The 26,608-nt window shown below is 47.4% G+C and overlaps 1 protein-coding gene across 1 annotated transcript; it reads left to right on the top strand.

Annotated features, from left to right (window-relative positions):
- Positions 1-2,123: 2,123 nt before the first annotated feature.
- SLC49A3 (solute carrier family 49 member 3) lies at positions 2,124-25,605 on the top strand (the record flags this gene model as incomplete). Its single annotated transcript, XM_080637785.1, has 10 exons — positions 2,124-2,252; positions 11,038-11,196; positions 12,091-12,310; positions 18,171-18,247; positions 18,365-18,502; positions 19,060-19,176; positions 20,746-20,898; positions 22,770-22,927; positions 23,949-24,061; positions 25,451-25,605. 10 exons carry the CDS (start codon positions 2,124-2,126, stop codon positions 25,603-25,605), a joined length of 1,419 nt encoding a protein of 472 aa, XP_080493911.1.
- Between the last annotated feature and the right edge of the window lie 1,003 nt (positions 25,606-26,608).

The following is a 26,608-nucleotide window of genomic DNA, read 5'->3' as shown; positions in this document are numbered from 1 at the left end:
AGGGAGTAAAGTTGCACAGAGCTTCTCTGAGTGCTCTTAGCTCCCTGCAGCCCCAGACTAATCCTGTTAGGGTATGTAATGCAAGGCAACACATATAAGAGAAACATGAGGTCGGGAAAAATAATTATTTTCCTCACAGATGTGACTTAAGAGTCCACTGATTATTCTGGTCTAAACAGAAAAGCAGTTATCTCCTGCTGCAGTTTACTTACTTTCTTTCTGTGGCCTTGTTTGACACATTGATACTTTCTGATGTCTGCCCCAAAAGTGTTAGTATTTTACTAACAAAAGGGACAGCAGAGAGCAAAAGTAGTATTCCACAATAGCATCCTGGTTTCTGCCAGCATTATTTAGACTTCTTTGATGCTAACACATATTTTTGAGCTGAAAAAGGGATGGACACAGTGGGCATGGACACAGCCTCACAGAATTCCATTTTCATACAGGGCTTTTCTGCCAGTATGAGAGACCAGGGAGAGAAGGGAATTATGGTTTTGGTGAGCAATGACCACTGTGGCTTTCTGCTGTCCCATACACCTGGGCATCTTTCTAGCATGTTGATGCACAAGTTTCTCTCCATGTCTCAGCACTGATGGGTCAGGAGGGTAGTGAACTCATGCGTACAACCCAGGTCAGACCACGTCTTTTCAGAGCAGGGCATCAGCCTACAGCATAACAGCAGTGCTCCTTTGTCAGCAGCTCACAAGCCAGGCAAATCTAGCCAGGCATTTGGAGACAAAGGAACAGGTCAATCATTAACATTACCTTAACAGTCCCACCTGCTATTACTAAATGTCAACCCCAAAATCCAGCTGTGGTGGACTGGAATGCACAATCTATGAATCAGTAAAGCTTGCTCGCTAGCACACACAATGCCTGCTTCTCTACACACTGCAACAACAGGCTGAATTTGGGATTGAAATGATTTCTTCTCCCCACCCCAGCTTCCCTTGCCCCAGACTGGAAAATTTCAGCTAAAATTGTTCACGAGAGAATACCTGCATGCAGGATAACATCCAGTCTTCCAAATACGCACTCCAAAGAGCTTGAAATAAAGTCCTTCCCACAGTAAAGAAACCCCAGGCTCAGACTTGAGAGTCTGTTGTGCTCCTAGCAGGTGGTGGTGAGGACCAGCCACACGGATTTCAAAAAGCTGAGCAAGAGGTGACAAAATGGTGAGCAAGAGTGCCTTGGAGCCATTTCTAGAATCCATTCACTTGTCAGCTCAGCACTCCTGAGGATGAGCAGGGGGTGTGTGGTGATCTGGGAGAGGGATCAAACCTCAGTGTTGTGAAAAAGACATTAAGGCATTGTGAGCGCCCACCCATCCTGAAGTCACAGGCCTTGTTTAGGAGTGGAAAAGCCTTTGGCTTTGCACTCTTGGTGATGTTTTCAGAAGCAGGTAACAGCTAGTGCGGGTGTCTGCATTGAATAAAGACGATATTGCTGTCTGCAGCATAATCAGTCCTGTAAAACCATAACCAAACTGCACATCCCGTAGCTGATAGACCTCTCAGGATCTGGACCTCTAAGACATCCTCCCTTTATCCTCCCTTTGTCTTTTTTCTACTGCACAAAGCGATCACCCCTCGGACAAGTCTGTTACCGCAACGCTTCTCCATCCTACGGCCACCGGTGTCCGCAGCCACGGGAGCTGCTGCTGTGGCCGGAGGCGAGAGCTGATAGTGACTCTCACCATAACGCGGAGCCACCAGCAGGCATTAGTGATGTTGCTGCTGCTGCTGTTTTCTCGACACAGGGGAAAAGCTTTCTCCCCCGAGCGCCTCAGCAGCCCACTTCCCGAGCCCTTTAGCAGTCCCGTTTCGGAGCACCGGGCTCTTCCCCTCTGCCAAATGCGAAAGGGCAAACCCGGTTCACCGCGGGAACGGCTGTCACCCGGCTCAGCGCGGCTCCGCAGGGACACCGCCTGCCGCACGCTGCGGTCCCGATCGTGCCGTGCCCTGCCGCGCCGGGCGGCCGGCGGTGGCGCAGCCGGGGCCGCCCCGAGGAGGCCGGCGAGGGCGGCGTGCGGGGAGAGGCGGGGCGGCGCCGCGCCGGGTGGGGCTGTCCCGAGCCGAGCCGTGCCCAGCTGTTTGTGCCGGGCCGAGTCGAGCCGTGCTGCGATGGAGAGTGGCGAGGCAGTGAGCCTGCTGGGAGAGCAGGGCCTGGGCCGGCTGTCTCAGTTCAAGACGTACCGTCGGCGGTGGTTTCTGCTGGCCGCTGTGTGCCTACTGAACTGCTCCAACGCCATGGTGAGTGCGGCGCGAGGCCGCCCGGCCTGTTGTCCGGGACCCGCCGGCCGCCCGGCTCAGCCCGCTGCGCGGCGGAGTCCCCTTAGCTGAGGGGGGCGGGCCGCGGCGGCGCAGGGCGGCGGGGACGCTTCTCCGGAGGGGCGCCCAGGTTGCGGAGGCCGGGGGCAAGAAGGGGTCGGCCGGCGGCAGCCCCGGGGTGAGCGGCGTGAGCGCGGGAGGAGACGGAGCCGCTCCTGTGCCGCAGCTCTGGCTGCTGCCGCCCGGGGAGGATGGGGTGACAGGGCTCTCCGGAGCCAAAACCACTTCCCATCTCTTCCTAGAAGCAGCCAAGCAATCGTCAGCACTGCCACGGTGCTCTGTCCCATATCCACCCCGTCATCCTTGCGGCACCGAGGGGTCGGTTGCACTCGCGCAGCGCACAGACGCCTCAGCCCGGCCGTGCTTTAGGGAACGCATAAGCGGCTTTTCCGTCTGAACTTTGTGTTTCTGGTTACGACGTCGGCTTGAACACCTCTCTTCTGCCCGGTGGGATCCGGGGTGTGGAGGGGAGGTGGGGGAAGGGCAGGATGGGGCGGGAGGGTGTGTGCGAGCTGGAAGAGCACAGCAGGAAGTACCGCAGCGAAGAGCCAGTTCGGGATGAAGCTGAGTTCGCTGCCGAGTCTGCTCCGCGGGCTGTAGGGACGAATAGAAAGCGTTCAGCGCCTGTGAGGGTCACGTATTTCAAACCTAGGAATAGGAGAACAGTGTTGAAATTCTGTGGGTAGAGGAGCAGGAGTTAGCTCTGACTTATTGCTGACCTGTGACAGCAGATTTATCTTGTCAGTAAAAGGAGCAAGTAGGTTTCTGTTGCACATACAGAACAGCTTAGGGGTGAGTCTGCGCTAAACATACTGGTCTGTAAATTTTTTATTGCCTACAGGCACTTTATTCAGAAAACCTGAAAAAAGGGGATGACAGATAACCCTCCCTGTTGAACAGATTAAAACCAAATTCAGTAATTTTTGAGATAAACATGTAAAGTGTCCTTGTACCGAGCCCTAGTATATGAGATGGATCCCAAATCTTTGCTCAAAACTCATTGAGGACATTGTCTGATAGTTATCAGACTGATGCAGAGTTATTCATGTGCTTGAGGATTACGACACTGCGAATGCAGGCTGTGTGGCAGACAAGATTAGGCACTGCAACCTGCAAACATTAAATGCTCAGAAGGAAGAGCAAGTATTCTATGATGCAAGAGTGCTGGAGTAGATAAATGGGAAAACATAGTGAGAATTTGGCTGTGTATGGGAAACAAAAAAATGAATGTGGCTCCTCAAGGGGAAATCAGTGTATCCTTTAAGAGTGTAAAACATGTCATGCAGAAAAGCAACGTGAAGCCCCGCTGTTTGCTTGCAGATAAGTTGGCACAGCACAAGAATATTAGAAAGAAAAACCCCATCCTGCTAGAAGTGGACTGTGACAGCATGGATAAGGGAAGCTATACAAAATCTTTACAGGATAACTTGTCAGACTTTGACTTTGCTGAAAGATTTAACAGCGAAATTGGAGGGTTACTCTAAAAAAAAATACCCTTTCAATGCTTCTGCAAGTATAAATGTGTCCCAACTCATGTTGCTGTAAACTTTATAGCCATGAAAGATAGTACTGTCATCTGTCCCCTTTATCTCTTGCCAACTTCTTGGTTATCCGTGATATTATTTTGCCCCAGTATGAGCTTAAGACAGAACTTCACCACTTCAAAATAAGGTGCTTAATAAATATTCTAGAGTGGAAATACTGTTTCTAAGCCATTGCAAAGGTCTGGAGCGGCAAGTATGTTGATGTACAAAGTTGTAACCACACATTTCTGGATGCTAAAGGTTCTTCTAAATGTTCCTGATAAAAATCACATTAAAATGGAGGGAGCGGTTAAAAGCCAGTGAAATCAAAGTGGTTGGGTGCTGTTTAAAAGTTCCAGATGGAAAGATTAATTTACCAGTTCTATGGTGTGAAAATCGCATTGCAAGTTAAGAAGTGTTCGTGACTCCTGTGCAGATGTTGCATGCAGCATTTTGTTCTATGTGTACCTGTGTCAGGCTATCTGCAACAGGATGTGGTGAGGGGTCACAACTTTGAATTGTCTGACTAGGAAAGAATAGATCACCTCATGTGCTCGACCAAGCTTCCAGGATGATGCTTTGTATTCCCTGCTCTTACTTGTGGACATGTGCAGTTTAGTGGCCTTCTGTGACACTAAAAGTGGCAGACTGGAGACAATCCAAAGAGAGAGAGACTTGTCAGGAAGACGAGGTAGAAGGAGCTTAACTGCGGGAAAGCACACTTCATCATACAGCAAGAGCAGGCTGAGAAAGGAGTGTTTCTTAGTTCAGTCTGTTTTAAAATCATAATGGTTTGGGTTGGAAAGGACCTTAAGATCATCTAGTTTCAACCCCCCTGCCATGGGCAGGGACACCTTCCACTAGACCTGGTTGCTGAAAGCCCTATTCAGCCTGGTCTTGAGCATTTGCAGGGATGGGGCAGCTGCAACTTCTCTGGACAACCTGTGGCAATGTCTCGCCACCCTCATAGTAAAGAATTTATTTCTTATATCTATCCTAAGTCTCCACTGTTTAAGTTTTTAGATTGAACAAAGCCAGGCCAGACCATATGATGATGAAAGGGGGGCGCTCTTCCCTATTTCCTCCTGCTCCACATCGTGTGAAAACCGGTCTTTAACCGGAGCACTATGGGGTAAATAAGGCATAAAGGAGGCTTTTACACCAGCGACACATAGTTCGTACTTGAATATCTTTTATTGACCTGAGTTTAAAAGCCACTGTCTCTCCCTGCTGTACAAAGTGGGCACTATCTTGCCAGGGATTGGTTCTCATTTCCTAAATACACCTATTCTAGAAATTCCTAACTAACAATGTAGCATACAAAGCCCTTGTGTTGTCTTAAGAAGGTCATAAGTAGGCATCACTATAATTCACTTGCTGCCTGCATTTGGGCAGAGAGGTTTTTCTGACCACAGGTAAGCTTAGATGATTGATCCCAGGCTGTCTCTTGGAGCACTCCTGGTGAGGGGCAACGTAAGTACCAGATTTGTTTTGTCAAACTGATGCTGTGGTTTTAAGTGTGTGGGGTTTTTTAATAAGCAGTTTTAATATTTAAGAGTATTCGTAGTGTGCTGACAGTTGCTGTAGCAGTGAACTGCTGAGACAAAGACATCCTCGCTGCTTCCTTCCTATGAAGCTGAACAAGTGAGAACTTTGTATTTCACAGGAGGAACTTTTTCTTTCCTTAAGGCTGGGGACAGGGACATGCACAGAGAATGACAGAAAATGTTTCGTGTCTTATTCTGTGTTTATCAGTGTGAGCAAGCTGGGGAAGTGGAAGGGAGCAGAGGTTTGGAGCTGGCTTATGTTTGGCCAGGTGGTTTCTGACTCACCAGCTTAAAGGACTTCTACCACCTCTTAGTGTACTTGGGAGAGGAAGGAGAGGTGATCAAGTGGGAACTGGCATGCTCCAGGGCAGGGCCTGCACGCTCCTAGCCTGTGTGCTCCAGCAGTGCCACTGTAGATAGGCATGTGCTCACAGCTCCTGCTGCCTGGCTCTTGTGTCCTGTACTCCTTCTGAGAGCTGTAGAGACTAGAAGTGTCATCTAAGGAGGGATTAGACCTATATGAACATCTTGCCTCTGCCCTTACTTGCTAGGCTGCTGTGTCAGCATGGGTGCCTTCAGATGAGGCCAAGGGCTGTTTGCTTCAAGACTGTAGGGTCCTTTTGACCTTGAAGATGAGGACTCCGGTGTAAGGTCTTCATAGCCTTACCCTAACCCCAGCCCAGGGGAGGAGTAGGCAGCCTTCATGTCTCAGAAAGACATCCTACATCACCTTCAAAGCATGCCTAAGTGCATGGGAGAGAGCATGGTGGGACTGGGAGAGAGGCTGCAGGCAGTGCCAGCCTGGGGATAAGTGAGCTGTGCCTCTTACAAAGCAGAACATCCTGTTCCATGTAATTTGTCCAGTTGGCTCCTCCTTTTCAAGCTGTACATAAAAGGTATTACAAAGGCATTTCTGCACTGTGCACAGCTATACAATATGCCAGATAGTAAAGAACACTACATACGGCAGCCTTAGCTAGCTAATACCACCACTGACATGGCAAAATGGCTTAATTTCCAACCTGCCTGATTGCATGCACTTGCCATTCTGCAAGTAGATTTGCTTTTCACTTTCAGAATCTTGATTTGCTGATAAGGAGGGCAGACATTGGTTAACAAGTTGCCTTTCATGAAAAACAACATTTTTGGTACTGCTTCTGGCAGGACTGTGCCTAGTTATACGTGTGATGTATCGATATATGTCACTACTGCTCTTTGAGCTCCAAAAATCCTGGGGCTGTATTTATTTATGCTGCTTTCTGCAGCTCACAGCTGCTGCTTACCAAAGTGTAAAGTCTGTGTGGAGCCCTGCCTTCAGCCATTGCAGACAGAGAATCAGTGATTCACAGCCCACTGGTTACCGCCTGCAGAAGTGGGAGAGAGGGCAAATGTTGGGCTCTCGTGGAATGGATGGGGAGAAATTGGGTCCTGTAGGTGAAATAGGTCCTGGCGTGTCTGAGGGGGAGTGAAAACAGTAAAGGCAACAGGATAGAGGAACAGAACCTGGAGAAGATGGAGGTAGAAGGGACTGAGAGGAGGGGGAAAACTGAAGGGATTGGCTGGTACTGGGAGGAAGACAGCCGAATCCATGTCCGAGAATCAGTTAGGGGTTTACAAGGGTATCAGAAAGAGCAACAAAGCGGCTTAGAAATGAGGGCAGGATGGGAGTAGCTGTAACCTGTTCTTGGTTAGAGGAGTGCCCAAGCAGGCCTACAATTAGTGGGGAAGGGAGCAGGCAGTTTCTGGAAGGTGCAGGAGAAGAAAAAAGGTAATCTGGAATAAAGTTAAAGCGAACAGAGGGAGAGCTGAAAGTGAAGCCAGTACCAGTCAGACAGCTTGAGTTTCCATGCACTTGCTTTCCAACATGTGGTCTGACATGCTTCATTGTCAGAGGAGGCGTGGAGTGGGCTTTCCTGTAATTGGGGATAGGAATAGAGTGTGTGTGAAAAACATTTCTGTCCTTTTCTTGCAGGGATGGGGCATGGTTACTCAATCATCCAGCCGTGTGCTAAAAGCAGTGGGAGCTGCAGCTGTACTCCAGTACAAGCCAGAACAGGCCTGCGGGTCTTCAGGGGACCTTCTGTCCTCTTCATCAGTTACTGTGCCTACTGTGTAGAGCACAGGTTTTTATAGCAAGTGTGTGCTGAGGAATGACTTCCTGCCAAGACTAGCATGCACTGGAGCGTTCGCTGTCTCTTAAGCTCAGGAATCACAGTGAGCTGAGTGTGCTTCTAAGGCTTGAGCTGAGGAGCAGCTGTATTCTGCTATGGGTACTGCACAAGGTAGGTGTTGAGCAGTCAGGGTGTGGGACTGACCTGGGTGCATTTGGAACCTCAAAGGCAAGGCACTCCTTATCCGCGGGGTGCCAAGCTGGGAATTTTGGCAAAACTTGCAAAAAGGTTTTTGTTAATTGTAGCCCTGACAGGGCTCAGAAGGGACATAAGCCATAATGGGTGAATGCAAATTGCCTGTCACCATTGCAAGTCAGGAAGAGACATTGACAAGGAAGGGGCTGGACTCTCAGTTCTGCTGTTGTGACATCCATTGAGCTGCCTTCTGAGGAGTGCATGTGGACATGGATGTAGCAGTACAGTGTGTAACACAGACTCTCTTCGATGCCTTCTGCACCTCACACTGACATTCTAGGTCTGCGTGGCTACACAGGCAATGGAGCTGAGTGCAGTTTGGTGAGACCACAAGACCATATTTCCACAAAGGCTTGTGCAGGGATTGGAAAAGTGTGTAGACAACCCTAGAAGGACAGAGGCTGCTCTTAGCTGTCCCAGGAGCAGCCAGCCCACATATTCTCTCTTCTTTTGCATCTGTCATCTACTGGTTTTGGTGTGGCAAAGCTGAGTGAAGGTAATGGCCCTTGGGGAATGGAGGAGAAAGGAACCTCTTGGTTTCTGCTCTGCTTCTTAAGCTGTTACAGGGCTTAGACCTTGCTAGGAAAGAGCTGCATCATCCTCACCCTGTTCTGCCTGAGGGGACATGTATCACAGCAGTCCCTGAGTAACTACCAGCTTTGGCAGAGTTTCAGAAAAAACATGTAGGAGAAGAGGGTGCAAGCTCCCAGCAGAATTGCTCACTAACTACTGTGGATAAAGTCATTATAGCTGGGAAAATCCAAAGCAGAAGGTGGCATACTCACTTGCTTAGCATGGCAATTTCACTGTGTTGGCAAAATCTGGCACTGCTATCTCTTTCTTGCCGGGTCACCTGGTGGCCGCTTTGACCACAGCTGCACCTCAAGCTCCATTGCCCAGTTCTGAATTTCTCTGTTAAAGCAAGACAGGCTAAACAGCCCTTGCCTGAATGGGGGCAAAACCATACTTTTCCATAAAGAAACCCACTTCCCGTTCTGAGGAGCAAACTCAGGCTTGGGCATGCTGCAGTTTCCCACATTCTGTGCTCTCACACACGCTAGAACTGGCATTCTTGCGTAGGATAGAAATACAGGGCAGCCCAAATGCTTGGTTTTCAGCAAGGAATGGTTTTGCTAGGTCTAATGGAAACCTGCCAGAGTGCTTGATCCCAGCTTGCCTGGGTTTATACAGCCACTGAAGGCAAAATGCTGTGCTCCAGCATTAGGAGAGTGGCATCACTCTTCTAATGATGTCATGCATGGGTGAGTGTCTTTTGTGGAGGAACGGGAAAGGTGAAAATGTACCTCAGGCTGGCTTACAAAATGTACCATCTCTTTAATTACACTGTTTCCTGTAAGGTATTTCATCACCAGCCCAATCTGGAAGACAGTGAGGAACTGAGAATTGGTGTTGCTGGAAATACACAGCTGGGTTTTGTTCAGCAGCCGTTTAGCATCCCATAATCAAGCTAGTGCTCATGCCTGATGCTTGTAACATTTAAACAGTTGCAATAGCATGAAACATTCAAATTCCCGTATGATGCAGATCAGTTCTGGAAAACAAAGGTGGGTGAAATTAATTCCTGAGACAAGACAATAACATCATTCCAGTCTAATACACTATTTCAAAGAATTTTAAAAAGCTAATCTTATTACATCTCTGCTGCAAGTGTCCCAGTGACCTGGAACAGCCTCCTTGTCTAACAAGTACAGTTTCTTTCAGCACCCAGCATCTTCATCCACCTGATTGTAGAAGCTGAGTAAACACCAGATCCACCCCCTGGCAGACCTTTGACTGATGCCACGTGAGTGTGGCATCAGTCTGAGCCCAGCGTGGTGATGTGAGCCTTGTGTTGAATGCAGGAGATTTGGCATGTCAGCTTCTTTCAGTGAGGAGCAGAGGGCTAACTTGGAGTCCTTGCTAGGGCACTGATGATATGTTCAGAATTTCTGTTACTGCTGTTTCTTCATTGCATCCCTGCAAGGAGAAAGCTTAGCTAAACAATGATTTGCGTGTGGCTGTTCTCACACTTTGACACTAAGAAAGAAGAAAAGCTCATCTTCACTTCTGCTTCCATTCATTGTGGTGAGTTTTATGGTATCCAGTGTGTAAGAAGTAAATAGGAACACTGGAAATAAGAAGTTGCAGAGTGTAGGGGCACACCTTCCTCTGAGGTTACCCAAGCTGTTTTCAGTTACACATTAATGCCGCAGGTGATGCTCTCTGCAGGATGCAGGCTGTGAAGTGGAAGCTTGTGATGGCAGAGAGCGGTGCCTGGAAAGAGATAGCAGCTAGAGTTCTTTTGTAAGAAGCTGTAGCTGAAGTTTTTGTTCACATTTCTGCAAACTTGATCATCTTAAGTATACAGCAGCTGTGAGGTCATCTAACAGTGGAGTAGCTTCCATTCACATTATTAAAACCTGTTCTCAGGCCACTAGAGAGGACACATTTTCACAAAGAACCCACAGAAGCATCCCTAAAATTGGGGTAGTATCTTTGTTTCTTCCTTGTGGGCAAGATCTCAGGACCTGATTTGAGAATCAAAGCAGGTCCTGTTATTCCCAGAAGAAATCAGAAACAGACAGCAATCTTACATGCCTAAAACGAGCTTTAGGGAAATATTTTCAGATTTGGCACTGAAAGGTAAAAATGGATAGTTACTGAATAGTTATCTGATGTGTTTACATGTTCTGAAACACTCAATAATGCAGATTTCTAGACCCTTACCTAGCTGTTGAGTGGGTATAAGACAGCACGGAATAATGTCTTGGCGGACACATAGCAAAGTTGTCCTTACAAGGCCTCATCCAGGGATTACCAATAACTGTAAATATGAGGCTCAGTTTAAAAGGCTCTTAGCTGCAAAGAGGAGATGGCAGCCTCTGTTTGGTTTATTGTAGCATGGAAGGATTGCTTGTAAGAATTGCTTGCATCAGGTAAGTGCACCAAGGGCCAACATATACAACCAGGGGACAGAAAAAGGTACTGACCTCTGCTTCTGCCAGCTACCAGCAGCAGGACTAGGTGACTGGGAATGAGGTAGTCAAATGGATTTTGTGCTCTGGGCCAAAATAAGAACGATACCAGTAGTAAAATAGTCCTAGCATGAGTAACTGCAGACATTGTGGGTTTGAATTTTTCCTACCAGCTTTATTGTAATTTCAAGGAGAAACTAAGATGACGAACTCTCACAACTCAGTCTGAGGGAATGCTACATTTCTGTTCTGGTGGAGATGTTCATGTTTACCAGTCTTTGCTCTCTACTCTGCAGCTGTGGCTGACATTTGCTCCTGTGGCTGATAAGACAGCAGTCTACTTCCACATTTCCCTGGAGATGGTCAACTGGCTCTCAATAGTGTACCTCCTCATCTCGATCCCGTTTGGTCTGGTGGCAACATGGGTTCTTGACAGCTTGGGGCTCAGATGTGCCGTGAGTTGAACTGTTTTGTTTTCCTGAGGGTGTTTTCACCTAGAGATAGCAGTATGGGAGTCTTGCCAAATAGTGCAGAGGATGAGAATGTTGAAAGCTCTGTCCTACTTCACTAACAGCTGTCGCATCACCTCTTAAGGTGGGGAGCAGTGGGAAAAGTCAGAATAATGTTGCATCCCTACTTGCCTTTTCTTGCTTCAGTTTTTGTTGTCTTAGTCAGCTGACAGGGACAGATGCTGTGAGCTGGCCCTGTGAAGATCTTGTTATAAAGGGGTAGGCTTTGCTACAGAGAAGTGATAGCACAGCTACTTTGTTTGCAGGGCCAGTTTAAGGAGCAGCAGGGCAGGATGCAAGCAAGGGACCCCTGTAAGCTCAGAGGTCTATGCCAAGCCAGCTTGGGATCTCTACAAAGTATTCCCGGAAGCAAGAGTGTTGTAGAATGTGGCACTGAAACACTAGCATGCTAGTGGTGTGGATGAGCATTTGCAGCATCTGTAGGCTGAATGACTCATTGCCATGATCTTTGGATTGTCACGTCAAAATACGGGTGATGGTTCAAACTTGCAAACAGAACTTAATTAGCAAACTTTGAATATCTCCTCAATTCCATTACAATATTCTCTGTCTTGCATAATATATTATATTGTGGTATAGTTCTCATGTTTGGCCAGGACAGCCACCTTGCTCCCTAATGTTTCAGGTAACTCACTGTTGGATCAGGAGCATCTTGTAGTGGCCCAAAGGGGTGGTCTGCAGGCAACTTTGCATGCAGTGATTATTAACACTCAGCGTCTCCTGTAGTGCATTTGAGACCTGGCTCAAGCTACTCAGTTGTATTAAGTTCTGCCCTTCAGGCTTCAGCACACAAACCGTGTCTGTTTCTACTTGTTGCAGGTGATCCTGAGCGCGTGGCTGAACATGACGGGTAGCATCATCCGGGTGTTCAGTGTCCTGAAGTTCCTGAACTGGGGTTCCCAGAGTTACTGGTACCTATTTACTGGGCAATGCCTCTGTGCACTGGCACAGCCCCTTATCATCTTTTCACCGACAAAGCTGGCAGCACTATGGTTTCCAGACCACCAGAGAGCGACAGCAAATACGATTGCATCAATGTGTAAGTGATAGCTGCAAGGTAATATTGCTGCTTTTGTTTGCCTTTCAGAGGCAGCAGGCAAAGGAAACCCTCTGTACTACACCCATTTGGCCCTGCATATACAGCTCTGTCCAAGACTCTCGTAGCCATGTGCAATAAACCAGTGCCTTCAAGGCACTGCAAGACAGCTTTTCCGAGCTGGGGAGCAAGAAGTGGGCCTTAGCCACATCCAGGTGCAGCATTCAAAGTAAGCTACCCAGGCTCCCAGCCTCCTTCCTCTCTGCAATGACAAGGTGATCGTCCTTGAGTAAATATCATAGAGGCTGGGGATAGTCCTCAGCGTTACTAAATCTAATGTCCGTAGCAGCCTTAATTCAGCAACTTGTTAGGAAGGTGTCCAAATTGCATTTGATACCAGTGGTCACAATTGCCAGATTCTGTAACCGGATAGAGATGAGGCTGCTGCAGCAATTTTGTCCAGCAGTTCATTCAATAGCAAGGCTGAGTGTATGCACACACAGATAAAATATACTCAGCTGGCCACACGAGCATGTTGGGGATGCTAAATGCAGGAGGACTGTCCATGCAGAAACCACATCTGCTTTGCAAATTGTCTGGAAGCTGAAAACTGGAGGGGAGGCACCAGATACACTTGCTCTAATTTCGTTCCTCTCTTGCTCTTTTGGGCCCTGCTAGAGAGAGGATACTGCACTTGACAGACCTGTTTCATCCGTCCATGTGACATCTCCCCAGCAGCCAAAAGAAATGTCTTCCTCCTTTCTCCAAAGACTTGAGAGGTGCCCCAGAAACTGGGCTGGCTCACTGGCTCCGGCCAGGAATCTTACAGCACCTAAATGTATGGGGCAGCCCCATCTGCCCTTCCCTCAAAAGAGCCAACAGCCACTTTCTCTCCCTACTGCCGTGGAATTGGGAAGGCATAGGCATGGAGAATAGGCCAGTAAAGGGGCACCCTTATACAGCTTTTCCAATGCTGCTGCAAACCCAGAGCACAGGATTTATAGTGTCAGAACAAATAAGTTCTTCTTGCAGTGCCTTCCCTATAATAGAATGGACCTGTTTGCCCACCTTGTTTCCCAGGACTCAAGTAGACCTTCACCTTCCCTGCTGGAGAAGGAGCTCTGTTTGTGTGGTGTAATACAAGTACTACCAGGGACCAACCACTGGGTACTTCGTCCTTCACTGCCCTGAAGGACTCCACCCTGCAGGCAACTTACTCTTTTTAAGTGAGAGAGCAGCCAAAAGGCATTTCTTCCGCTTTGTGTAAAAGTAAAAAAATTTAAAAAAGTGTCCTCAGTCCTTACAGCATCAGATGGATCTAACTGTAGGACAGAATAAAACTGAATAGCAAGGAACAGTGGAAGCCCAAGATCTGAAGCTGTTCAGTCTGTGGCATGTTGAGATTTCAGTGTGAGGACTGTATGGATGGTGATTATTGTCTGCTGCAACACTTGCTGTGTAAAGGGCTTCCATTAATAATGTCTGGCTGCACCCATTACTGTGCTGTACAAAATCAGGATTTCATTTCAAGAAAGTTTAAATATTGCCTAGAAGGAGCATCTGCCACAGCCCCAGTAATTTACCCTGTGGTTAATTACCTCACTGGCAAATGCCTACATGTTACTTCTTGTCTTGATGCTCCTATCCCCAAGCTGTTCAGTCTTGTTGCACCTGTTTGTCAGGTAGTCATGGACAGTCACCTCTTCTTTTCTTTGCATATAAAGACTGAATGGCTTCAACCCAGTCACCTTACGATGATATTTCACTTTGCTTCTTCCCACGTGTCTCCATGTCTGCGTGTTGCTCTCCTGAGCTTTTTCTCTCGTCTTGCTCCGATTTATCAATACCCATTTCCTGTGCTAGTGCCAGAGAAGCACTCAGCATTCCAGTATTGTCAGTATCACTGCTACACATAGAAACCAGTCCTACAGCCTCCTGTCAGTATCCCCAGTGCCTCTGGATAGGCTTGCCTGTGCTTTTGTGACAAAACAAGATCCGGTGGAGCAGCTGAAATCACTATGACTCAGCTGTTCTTTTGAGTGTTTATCCTATCTTGGTTCTCCCCATCACTTTTAGATACCTACCTACAGAGAAGCAGTGCAGGGCTAAGAGCTGGCTTCTGAAGATTATGAGAAATTCTCCTGTATCAGAACAGGAAAGACTTGTCTGAGTCCACTGAAGGGGCCTCTGCTTCACACATGGGATTCTTCATTTACTGTGGTCTATCAGCATGTCATTTGTCATTTTCTGCACCCTGCAGAGTTTTAGAGTGCATCAACATCACTGTCCACAAAACACCCATTCCCATTGCAGAGTACTGCAAGCAAATCCATCAGGACCCCTGGACCATAATGTACAGTTCATTAACTCCAGTAACCTTTTAATTTTTTACTTTTGGCTCATATAATTTCTCTTCTCAGGAAGAGAAAGCAGCTGAAACCCTGTAATTACTCAAATAATCTCACTTAGCTTTTCAAATTTAGCCCAATGCTCACATTTCCACCTCTATCCCGCACCTTCAGGAACTGCTTCAGCATGGTGATAGTTAATGGAAACATCTAACAGTAGTTTTCAGGCAGTCCCTTACAATGCCCAGACACATTTTACCCCAACAGAGAAGCTTTAGTCCATCTCCTTGGCAACTGTTGTTTAATTGTGTCTGTGTACTTAGAAGCAGGTAGGATTTCACCAGGATCATAAGCTAGTACTTTCTCAAACACAGAACAGAAATTCTATGGTGGTTGTGTTCTGTAGCACTGTTAATGATGCCTTAGCAGAGTTACAGAACAGACGAGGTTAGAAGGCACCTCTTGGTCTTGTCCAGCCCCCTGCTCAAGTAGGGTTGACTAGAACAGGTTGCCCAGGTTTTGGCTATGTCCAAGGATGGAGATGTTGCAGCTTAACTGAGCAACTTGTTTCAGTGTTCAAACACTGTTAGAGGAAAAAAGTTTATATTCAGACAGATTCTCTGGTGTTACAGTTTGTGCCCACTGCCTCTTATCCTGCCACTGGGCACCACTGAGAAAAGTCTGGTTCCCTCTTCTGTACAATCTCCAATCAAAGTTCTTGACTACAGGCTGAACAGTCCCAGCTGTCTCAGCCTCTTTATGTGTGAGAGATGCTCTGGTCCCTTAATCATGTCTTTGGCCCTTGGCTGGACTTGCTCCATTAACTACGTATCTTTTTAGTACTGAGGAGCCCAGTACAGGATTCAGCACTCCAGATGCTTCTCACCAGGGCTGAGTATAGAGGAGCAGAATCACTATCTTCCACCTGCTGGCAACGCTGTGCCTAATGTAGACCAGGATGCTCTTGCACACCTTTCTGCAAAGGTGCCTTCCTGGCTCATGCTACACTTGCAGTCTATCCATGTCCTTCTCTGTAAAACTGATTTCCAGCAGCTTCTCCAGGCTGATCAGTCCCAGGTCTCTCAGTCTCTCCTCACATGACAGAGGCTCAAGTCCCTTAATCATCTTTTTGGCCCTTTGCTGGACCAGTAGGTGCATGTCTCCCTCATACTGGGGAGCCCAGAACTGGACACAGAACCCCAGATGTGACCTCACTACTGCCAAGTAGAAGGGAAGGATCACCTCCTGCTGATAATATTCTGCCTAATGCAGCCCAGGATGCTGATGGCTGCCTTTATCATGAGGTTGTGTTGCTGGCTCATGGTCAACTTGATGTCCACCAGGATCTTCTCCCCCACATCATGTCCTTGTCTATAGAGCTGCTTTACATTTGGTAATCCCCAGTGTGTACTGGTGGAGGGGGTTATTCCTCTCCAGGTGCAGGATTTTATGTTTTCTCTTGTTGAACTTCACAAGGTTGAGCCTCTTGAGGAACCTCTGAATGGCAGTGTGGCCATCTGTTCTATCAGCCACTCCTCATGGTGTCACACTGGCTGTGGGTGCGCTCTGCCCTGTCGTCCAGGTTTTTCTTCAAGGTTAAACTGTATTGGCCCCGTACCAACAGTATCAACCCCTGGGATGCACCACTAGTGACTGACCTCCAGCTTGACTTCATGCCAGTGACCATAATCCTCTGGGCCCAGTTGTTCAGTTGACTTTCAGTTCATCTCACTGTCCACTTATCTGGCCAGTACTTTGGCAGCTTGTCTATGAGGATGTTATGGGAGACAGTGTCAACAGCCTTGGTAAAGCTGAGATAAAAAATATCCACTGCTCTCTTCTCATCCACCCGGTCAGTACTGTAGAAAGCTATTAGGTTGGTTAAGCATTTCTCCTTTGCTGACTACTACTGCTCACTTTGTTGTCCTTCATGTGGTTGGAAATGGTGTCCAGGATTAGTTTTCCATGAGCCTTCCCAGGGATCAAAAGGAGACTGATAGGCCTGGAGTTCCCTGGATTCTCCTTATTGCCATTCTTAATGGTGGGAGTGACAGTCACTCTCTTCCAGTCCTCAGAAGACTCTTGAAATTGCCATGACCTATCTTTTAAAGATAACCAAAAATGGCCTTACAGTGAAAACATTCTGCTCCCTCAGCACTCATGGGTGCATTCCATCATCCCATGGACTCTGTATGTCTGGTTTAGTTAATGCTCCCTAACACAGTCCTCCTCCACTAAGGGTAGATCTTCCTTGCTCCAGACTTTTAACTTTCAGTGTTGAAGGCCAGTCTTACCAGTAAAGACTGAGGTGAAGAAGGCATTGAATACCTTGGCCTTTTCCATGTCCTTTGTCACCAAGTCTCTTGCCCCATTCAGCAGCAGGCTCACGTTTTCCTTAACCTTCCTTTTGCTGTTAATGTACTTGCAGAAGCCATTCTTACTGCCCTTCACGTCTCTCACCAGACCCAATTCCAGGTTGGCTTTGGTTTTCTTAATGCTATTCCTACACACTAGTAAAAAATCAACTTTCACTCGTTTGAATGTTTGCAGAACATCACCCTAAAAATTCAGATAATGTCTCCTGCAATTTTAGACATTCCCAGGCTGAGTGCCAGCACACACTGCTCAGCTCTAGCCCCGTAACAATGCAACCTGCTACTCCAGTACAGGCAGGTGTCCAAGATTTTCTTGTGCTATGTGATTTTTGTAGTTGGTAGCAGAGATAACCTTGTATGGCAGCTTGAGATTTACTGGGGAAGTATATTGGCTTGAAAGGTGTCAATTTAGAGAGCTGTCACAGCATTTTCCTGCTTTACATGTCTTTTGTCAAATAAGACCAATGGCATCATCGTGACCATCAGGAACAGCATTGCCAGCATCTTGAGGGAGGTCCCCTGTCCACATCTGAAGAGCTGTGTCCCGTTATAGGCTCCTTAGTACAAGAAGAACATGGATATATTAGTGTAAGTCCAATTAAGAGCCACTAAAACAATTAAAGCAATGGAGCATCTGTCATGTCAGCCAAGGGTGAGAGAGCTGGGACTGCTCACCCTTGAGAAGGCTCAGGATGAGCAGATCAGGGGGATCTTATCCATGTGTACATATATACCTGATGGCATAGGAACAGTAAACAGTGAAAAGCTCTAATTGTTACTGCTGCTATATAACATCAGCATGGATGTCATGGGTTTGTCCATTTTGTTCCTTCAGCTTAGCATTTACTGAGGCAGCCTTGTGAGGTTTAGGACACTGTAATTTATAGATGAGAACCAATCTGTAGGGAAACAGATTGAGACGATGGGCTTCATGGGGGTGAGGGAACAGATGTGGCAACAGTGAGATCACAGAATCAGCTTCTCCAAGTGTTGCCTTCCTGGTTTCTCCCTTTATATGCCTCTTTCTGTCCTTATTCATTGCTTTGCTGTACACTGCAGCTCTGGTGCTGACTAGCAGTAGGAGTGGACATGATTCTGAACACTTGCATGAAAAAGTGTCTCTCTTTTATTTCCTTCCAGCCAATCCCTTGGGTATTCTAATAGCAAATGTGCTGTCACCTGCACTAGTTCCTGAAGGAAAGCGCATCCCATTGATGGTAAATGAAAACTACTTTAATCAGCCAGCTGGGCTGATTGGGGTCCAGCTAATAGATTTATTTGGAGGCAGTGGCACTGAAAAGACTGGTAACATGTCTTTACTTTGTGTTGTGTAGCTGGGTGTTTATGCTGTCCCGGCGGTAACAGCTTGTGCTCTGGCAACCTTGGGGATTCATGAGAAGGTGCCTCCAACACCTCCTTCAGCCAGTGCCACTACCTCTACTTCCCAGCCATTCCTCGCAGGGCTCAAAATGGTAAGTGCTGTAGCACAGAGAGAGACCAATGCTGGAATGAGGGATGCAGCCCTGCTAGACAGGGATATGCTGGGGAATCTGCTGACAAAGCAGACACTGAACTGCACTGCACCAAACCTGCCATGGAAAGCTCCCTAAAGGAGACCAGGATTCCTTCCTCCTTCCTTCCTCAGGGAGCAGAAGGTGCTCACAGCAAAGCTGTGAGAGATGCTCTCTGACCATTCAGCTGTGGCCTGGCTGCCGTTTGGCTAGCCCAGACAGGCACAGGTGGGCTTGTCCAAGAGGACTACTTAACCTGAGCCTCCTGAGCAGCTCAGAGAGCACATGGCAAAATGAAGGAAGAATTTGGGCACTGAAGAGATCATTCCTCCCCATATTTGAACTTGTTCTCTGGCTGAGGTGACAGGAGAGAGCCAAACTCCTCTAATGATCATGGGGTTGCCCTGTCAGTGTTTCCAAATGAGGGGTCAGAGCCACCGACTCTCAACTCTACTATTACAGCCAGGCCTTTTTTTCCCCTCCACTTATTTAAATGATATGTTAACTTCTTTCTCTAGCTTCTGAGAAACAAGCCATACATCATCCTGGCAGTGTGCTTTGGAGGAGGAATTGGGATGTTCACCTGCTTTTCAGCTCTGCTAGAACAGATCCTTTGTGAAAAGGGGTATTCAAATGTGAGTCTTCCTTCTTTCCTGCCTGTTGTCCACATATCATAAAAATGATTTTCCCTGACAAGGAACTCTGAACAAAATGAAGACAGCTGAATACGGTGCACTGTCTTATATCTTATTTGCTCATATTATCTAACATAGATTAAGCATCATGTTAATCCAGAGCACAGTCTCTCAGTATAGAGGCTGATCTGCATTTTCATTACTGCCCATGGTCAGGCTCCCATTTGCAAATGAAAAGCCTTTACTTACCAAACACTTTCTTGGAAAATAAAAAAAGAGTAGTGTGTTTTTTCTAAGCCACTCCAGACCACTGATGCCTATGCAGCCTTCTGACACTTTCCCCAGAGTCAGATGGGGCTCAGGCAGGCACTAGAGTGAAGCTGAAGGCAGGTTGGTGCAAGTACCTTTTCCTCTTTGTAGTCTTTCATGAAGCCAGGGCAGCAGATGAAGTCACAGGTACTGCGACGGTTTTTTCCCCACCATTCCCATGACACTGGCCAGGTGCTGCTTTTACAGTTGAGCACAGTTTGTGCACAGCTGATTCTTCCTGCTTGCTCCCTACAATACCCTAGCAAGGGTCTGCCCCAGTTCCTGCATTTCCCCGCAGGCAGGCAGCACTTCAGTCCTTCTGCTTGTGTTCCTGTGGAGGTCCTCTTAAAACACCCCTCCAGCTTTTGTATCTGCACATCCACATCTCTGGTCTCTGTCCGCTCCCTCCCAGCTCCCAGGTCTGATACCTGGCCCAGTACTCTGTAGCTGGGTCACATTTGCACACTCCATTGGCTTTTAAGTGAAAATTTTTTAAACTTTGTAGCCTTGCTTTCTGTGCATCACAATGCTTTTGTGTGTGACTTGCTTGTCCTGGCCCTTTAGCCCACAGAAGCTATTTCAGATACCCTTTCCTTCCAGTCTGCCCCTGAGGCTCCCAAAAATGTTTACCCAAATTTGTTAAAGCTTCTCTGCTTTCAGAATTGGTTTCTGCATTTGAATTGTTATGGAGCTGAAGGAGGAGGACAAAGTCATTGCAGGCGACAGAGCATGTACCCCATGCTAACTACTGCTCGCTGGCTCTCTAATTAGACCTCCTTGCTACAGCCAGGTGATGCTATGCCTCATGTAACACACTTTGAGGCTGCCTGCCTTGTGGTCCCTGGTAAGAAAAGGGTCAGGAGGAGCATTACTATAAACAGGAGCAGATCCCAGAGCAGTTGGACCTGTTACCAAGTGTTGACAAATCACCTGATTACCCATAGAGTACAGTTGCATGCATAGGCTGGAGCATTTAATGCCAGTGAACCACTGCTGCTATGCACCCAGCCTCCCTTGCTAGGTTTGCAGAGACCTGTCATCCATAGAGACCTTGGGAGTGCTGTGCCCCGGCTGTCCTCTCACACTTGTAGCAGCACCTCAGCCCTGTTATTTGCTACTCAGCCCTGTGGAGGCCTCATCTATTGTAACAGGCCAGGAAGTTTCTCCTACCTCAGCAGCAGCAGGCAGAAGGGTCAGCTACACTAAAACCTCTTTCCTGACTGCTCTAGTTGCTCAGTTACTTGTTCTTCTGCCTTCCAGGAATTTGCTGGCCTGAATGGTGCACTGTTCACAGTGTGTGGTTTGTTGGGTGCTTTCCTGCTAGGCCTGTATGTCGACCGGACAAGAAAGTTCATAGAGTCCACCAAGATTTGTTTCTGTTTGAGTGCACTTGCCAGCATCGGGTTTGCAGTGGTGAGTTCTCCCTTGCGTTGCACCATACCTGTGGGCTCAGTTCTGTTGCCATCTGATAAATCATCAACTCAAACCAAGGTCATCTGATGTCACAGCATTCAATAACCTACCTCTTATGCTTTGCTATGATCCCTCTTGGCTACGAATGTTTTAAAGAAAAACCCTTTACTGAGGATTTCATAGTCACTGTGGAGCCTGAGATATATTCAGGATATAAATAAATTGCCATAATGTTACTTGTTCATATTGGATCACCATGTTTGTTTACTGTTCCTAAGACCACTCTTACCCAAAAAAGATGGAATTACTAAATACTCATCTTACGAAAAACGAATGCCATAGTTTGCCCAACACTCGTTTTCAACAGTGGCGGCTGTCAAGAGTGTAAGATTAGCAGAAAAGACCTAGTTATGTGGCTGTTTCTGCAGTAGTTCCTCGAGGAGTGCAAGACATAAGAGAGAGGCAAAAAACGGAGGCACTTGAATCCAGCCAGGATAGGAATGCAGAACCTGGAGACTTTACTCCCATGGAGCTGGAGTGCAAGTACTGCAGTTGAGCATAGTCATTGCCAACGGGAGCCATCACCCAGAAGGAACCTGAGCATGAGGCAGAGGACTCCTAGCATTGCAGAGGATCCAGATTGGTGCAGGACTCTGCTTTTTCAATGGACTTGTGCTGTACATTTCTCCTGTATGTTGAAAAATTCAGTTTCAGTACAGCATGATCACATGTCGCTCTGGGCCAAGATCCCAGTGATGTTAACTCTACTTTGAAGAGACAGACAAATGCAGTGCCATTCTTAGTGTAGGACAAGATGCCTAAAGCAGACCTTTCATTTCCCCCCTTAGTACTTTGGCATTTGTTAGGGGGATGCTCTGAATACAAGTCAGCATGCCTGGGCTCAGGTAAAGCATGACATAGGCAAAAGACTGTATCAGGAGCAACAAGCAGACCTTTCCATCCTCCCCTTCTCTCCACCACATTCGTCCCATACAGTTGGGATGTTCAAAGTAGTAAACCAAAAAACACCTCTTCAAATCTGCTTAATGCCTTGATGCTTTGAATGCAGATTCCAGACACAGAGTTTTCCTTGACTTTCCTTACCAGTTCAGCTGTGCCAGGCCTGCTGCAGCCGTGCCAGTTCAGACACCTCATGTTCCTCTGTGTGACTTTCTTACATGATTAAGGAATGAGGTATCAGGACTGTGGCTGCAGGATACATGGCTTTTTCTTTCTAGCATTGGCTGGACAAGCCCATGCTCTTTCCTCAAGAGTTAGGGACAGGGCAGTTCTAGGCACTAAACTGATCTTGAGGGTTTATGAATGTTTCAGGGTTGGGTTTTTTTTTTTGTTTGCTTTGTGGGGGCTCTTTGTGGTAAAACGCCAGTGTTACAAACGTGAGTCTGCCGTGATAAGGAATAATTTCCCTTGACACTGAGCTGCTGCAACTGTGGAATAGTTTTCCTTATCAATGTGCTGCAGCAACCTCGTGAATTGTCACATGTAACCCAATGCAAACACCAATTCTTAAATGTTAGCTTGACCTAGGAGGAAGGCATGTGTTTCACTTGCTGCTAGTATGCTTCTGGTAAGTTACTGACCAGGAAGTCAAGTCACACAAATATGACCACACCAGTGCTTTTCAGGTAAATCTGCTGATCCTGTCTCTCCTTGCTTAAATTCAACAGGTAGATCTCCATCATGTAGCCATTTGTTGACTTCAGAGGGTTGGAGGTGAAAGATTTCAGGAACAGATAGGGAAGGTACTGGTGAGAACAGAGTCCTTAGGACTTCCCGCAGGTTATGGGTTCAGAGACTTTCTGTGCAGCAGTGCTGATGGTGAGACTTCATTGTTTCTCTTCTGCCTGCAGACTTCCCGGTTCAGAAACCACGCTGTTATGCTGGCCATCACCAGCTCACTCTTTGGTTTCTTTGGTTTTGCCATCTATCCTATTGCCATGGAGTTGGCTGTGGAGTGTTCCTACCCTGTGGGAGAGGGTACATCTACAGGCCTGATTTTTGTTGCAAGGTAAGTAGGCTTGGGTTTGAACACACATGCACACACACACAGGGGTGGGGAGCAAATAGAGAACAGTGAGGACATCAGTGGTAGCCATCCTGTTGCACTTCCTTCTGGTGTCCATGCACATGACCATGATAAAGGGGAAGCTGGCTGCCTGAGCCATAGAGCTGAAGAGCTAAGGTTTTAAAGCAAGGAAGAGCGTGTGAAATTGGTGCAAGAAAAGCAAGAAAGAATATGAAGGTCTCCCTTGCTTGGCACAAATCAGGATTTAACTATGCCCAGCATCACTTAACCTTTGAAGCAGATGGGGTCTGTGTGCCTGAGAAGGGCACTCATTCCCATGGGACTTGACGGGTTCCACTGGTCTGCTGAGGGAGATGGGGCTCATCACTCAGAAGGCAGCTGGCCACAACAGATGGGGTAGTGACCGTCCTTCCTGTGGTCAATTTATATGCCTGGGGTTGGCACTGGACTACAGCAGGAATGACTTGTTGGAGCCCTAAGCAGATACGCGTGGCCTGGTGCCATATGTGTATGTCAGGTGGAGCTGCAGAAGCAAGAACATCAGTCAAAGAGGGGCATTAGGCACTGCCTTTGAAGGCTGTTGTCTCGCACTTGCTATGGACTTCGTTGCCTCATTCATAGCCAGCCAGCCATGAATGAGCAAGAAGCTGAAGTCATTGCCTGACTTCTTCCCATCCTCAGTCCTGCAGTGAGACGTATTTCTAAGTCCCTGCCCAGTGACTAAGCCTCAGCTCCTTGACAGCTGTAGTTCATCTGCATGCCTCTGGAGGGAATATATAGTGCTCCTACCACGATGCCACCGTGTCTGGAGTGTGCTGAAAGGCTGACCTGGATACCCTGTGAGCAAGGGCCAGTTAACCAAGCACCTGGCCCAGAGGAAGGTGGCAGGAGTTTTCTTTGCTCCAGAAAGGGGCCTCATGTTCTTCTCACTGGGGAAGCTGGGCTTGCCTGCAGCACTGATGAATCAGGCAGGTATCATAACCACACTGGCTTCTCCCCACAGCCAAATTGAAGGTGTGATTTTAATGATTCTTCTACAAGCTCTCACTGTCCGTGTTTCTGAGGATCCATCCTCCACCTGCGCCTTTGACCGGGATGGAGCCCTGGACTGGACAAGTATGTATATCCTTGGGAAACGATGCTGGACACTTGGTTGCACCCCGTGTGCCCCCACTTTCCTGCAGGTCTCAGTGTGAGGGAGCCTGCAAGACTGATGCCTATGGTAGCCTATCTCTTAGCCCCCCTTTCCCATTCTGATGGTGCACTCCTTGCTGCTCCTGCTAAACCAGACTTGCAAGATTGGAATGGGAAGACATCTAGGGTGCCATGGATGCTGCTGCTGACTCTGGGTTAAAATTCCTCTTACGGCCACCCTGCAGTGACCTGACCACCAAGCTAGAAAGCAGCTGTTCTGAGGGGAAGACACTGTCCATGTAGCACAGCCTATGCTGCTTTGCAGTGTGGGTGGCTGAGAGACTACAAAGGCTTTGATTGAAAGCTTCTTCCTTGCTTCTGCATACACAGCTGCCTGTTTGTAACATGCCGATACAGCTTTGTTCTGACTTATTCCATATTCCAAACAGCAACTGGAATGAACAGGAGCACAACTGTGTTTTCACTGCAGGCTAAACCCTGGTTTTGATCTCTTAGCCGGTTCATATTTATGTAATACTGACCCTGAGTTCTGGGGACACACCATAAGACAAAGGTTGGCAAACATCTCTGAAGGCTGAGCAGAAGCTCCATAGAACAAGGTCCACTAGCTGTCAGGAAACAAGGCTTCACAATAACTGCCCCTAAAAGCAATTTGCTTTTTGTCTGAAAGCATGCAACTCTCCATCTTGTCAGATCAGAGCTGGATGTCATGATAGGAACCCATTCCTGCTCATCTGTGGTCTAATATTCACAGGGACATCTGTGGAGAAAGGCATGGAGGTGTTTATTTGAGGCACTGCTGGAATATGAAAGTAACTACTTCCAGGTCTTTTTCCATAGCCCTTTAGATGTACTTTTTTTTTTTTTTCTTTTTAATTCAGAAAAGGTTCTTTCAACACAAATTTTTCTTTGACTGAAGTTTATCCTTAGTTTGGTCTCAGATGATACAAGAAGTATTACATGAGTGGACCTATTAGCTTACGAAGTTCAAGTGTTCTGATTCAGTCTTTCTCATAACTTTGTTCACCACTCCCCAACACACAAACATCTTCACATAACCCCTCATAAACGCATTCTGTGCACCGGTGTAAGGCCTCCAACCGAGGGGGGTATGCAGAACAAGAGTCCTGGAAACTTCCCACATTTCACCCAAATCCTATGCCAGTGTTGCATGGATGAGGTTTGGCTGTTACTAGACTGGCACTGCTCCGCTGTGAGCTGCATACTGTCTTCAGGGGTAGCCTCAGGAGGTGGTCACTTGGGCTGTGCAGGTGCTGGGAGCTGACCTTGACACTTCTGCACCCATAGGGAGCTGTGAAATCACTGCCTAAGCATGTGTATTCTTTGCAGCTCCAGTTCTGGTGCTGGCTGGCCTCTGCAGTGCTGTGGTTTGTTTCTACGTCATCTTCTTCCACACTGACTACAAGCGGCTCCATGCTGAGACAAACAGTGGTGATTTGGCTAAGGCAGAAGATACAGCACCAGCAGATGTTCCTGAAGCCTAGCCAGGCCGAAAAGGGGATGCCAAGGCCCTAGTAAGGGAAGAACTCAGGTCTGTGGGCAGGGACCATGACTACAAATGCTCAGCTGGCACACTGGGGTGTCAGGGTCCTGTTGCATAACAGGCCAGGGCTAGGGCAGAGTCACTGGAGCATCTTTGCTGTGCTTCCCTCAATGTTGTATTTATTCGTGAGTCTGTGCTTTAAGAAAGGCTGTTCTGCCAGAAAGGTCAAAGTGGAACTGGACAACTATGCAGGTAACAGGGTTAGCTGACTTGAGTGAAGGTAAATGTATGTTGCAGAGGAGAGAAACAGTATATTTCAGCCATTTTATTAATTTTCACGTACTTGGATTGTGGGAGTGGGAGGAAGCTTTCAGAGGGGTGGAAGCCATACCTGTCACAGAACTAGTGGAAAACTGTTTTAAGGACTGTGGTTCTTGCACAGCACAGCAACTCTTCTGCTCTGAGTTTGGAGCTAATTATGCCTCTTAACTAAAGGGCAGTAGGAGCTAGAACAACCTTCCACTGCAGCAGGTAAGTGTAGGTATGTGATCTGCAATGTAAGTCTGTTCCAATGAGCCACTTTGTCCACTCCTACAAACAGGAAAAGAACAGCCTTGCCTACAGTGCTGCCTGTGAAAGCAAGCAGCAGAAGTTAAATATGGCAGCATTTCTCACCTTTCTGGTGTCTGCCAGATGCTGAGGCATTCAGGATAAGCTTGTTCTACTTGGTTTTCTGTTCCTTCTCCACCTCTCCTGCAATTTCAGTGGTTTAAATTTTCCGTAAGAAGATGAACTTGCTGGTCTAAGATTGGGGTAGGGAACCTTTCCTGGGCAAGTCATGATCTCCTGTAGGGGAACACTGAGAGGACAGCTCACTTTTAGGGGAATGACAGAGCAGTGCCTCGTGAGGTGGAAGCTGGCAGAAGAGCTAGCAAAGGTGATCACTTGGAGAATGCAGAGACCTGTCATGTTTCTGCAGATGATAGGGGCTTTTGGCAGGAGAC

This window comes from Psittacula echo, assembly GCF_963264785.1.
Source record: "Psittacula echo genome assembly, chromosome: Z".
Lineage (NCBI taxonomy): Eukaryota > Metazoa > Chordata > Aves > Psittaciformes > Psittacidae > Psittacula > Psittacula echo.
The sequence above is the reverse complement of the archived record's forward strand: the minus strand, read 5'-3'. Positions and strand labels throughout refer to the sequence as shown.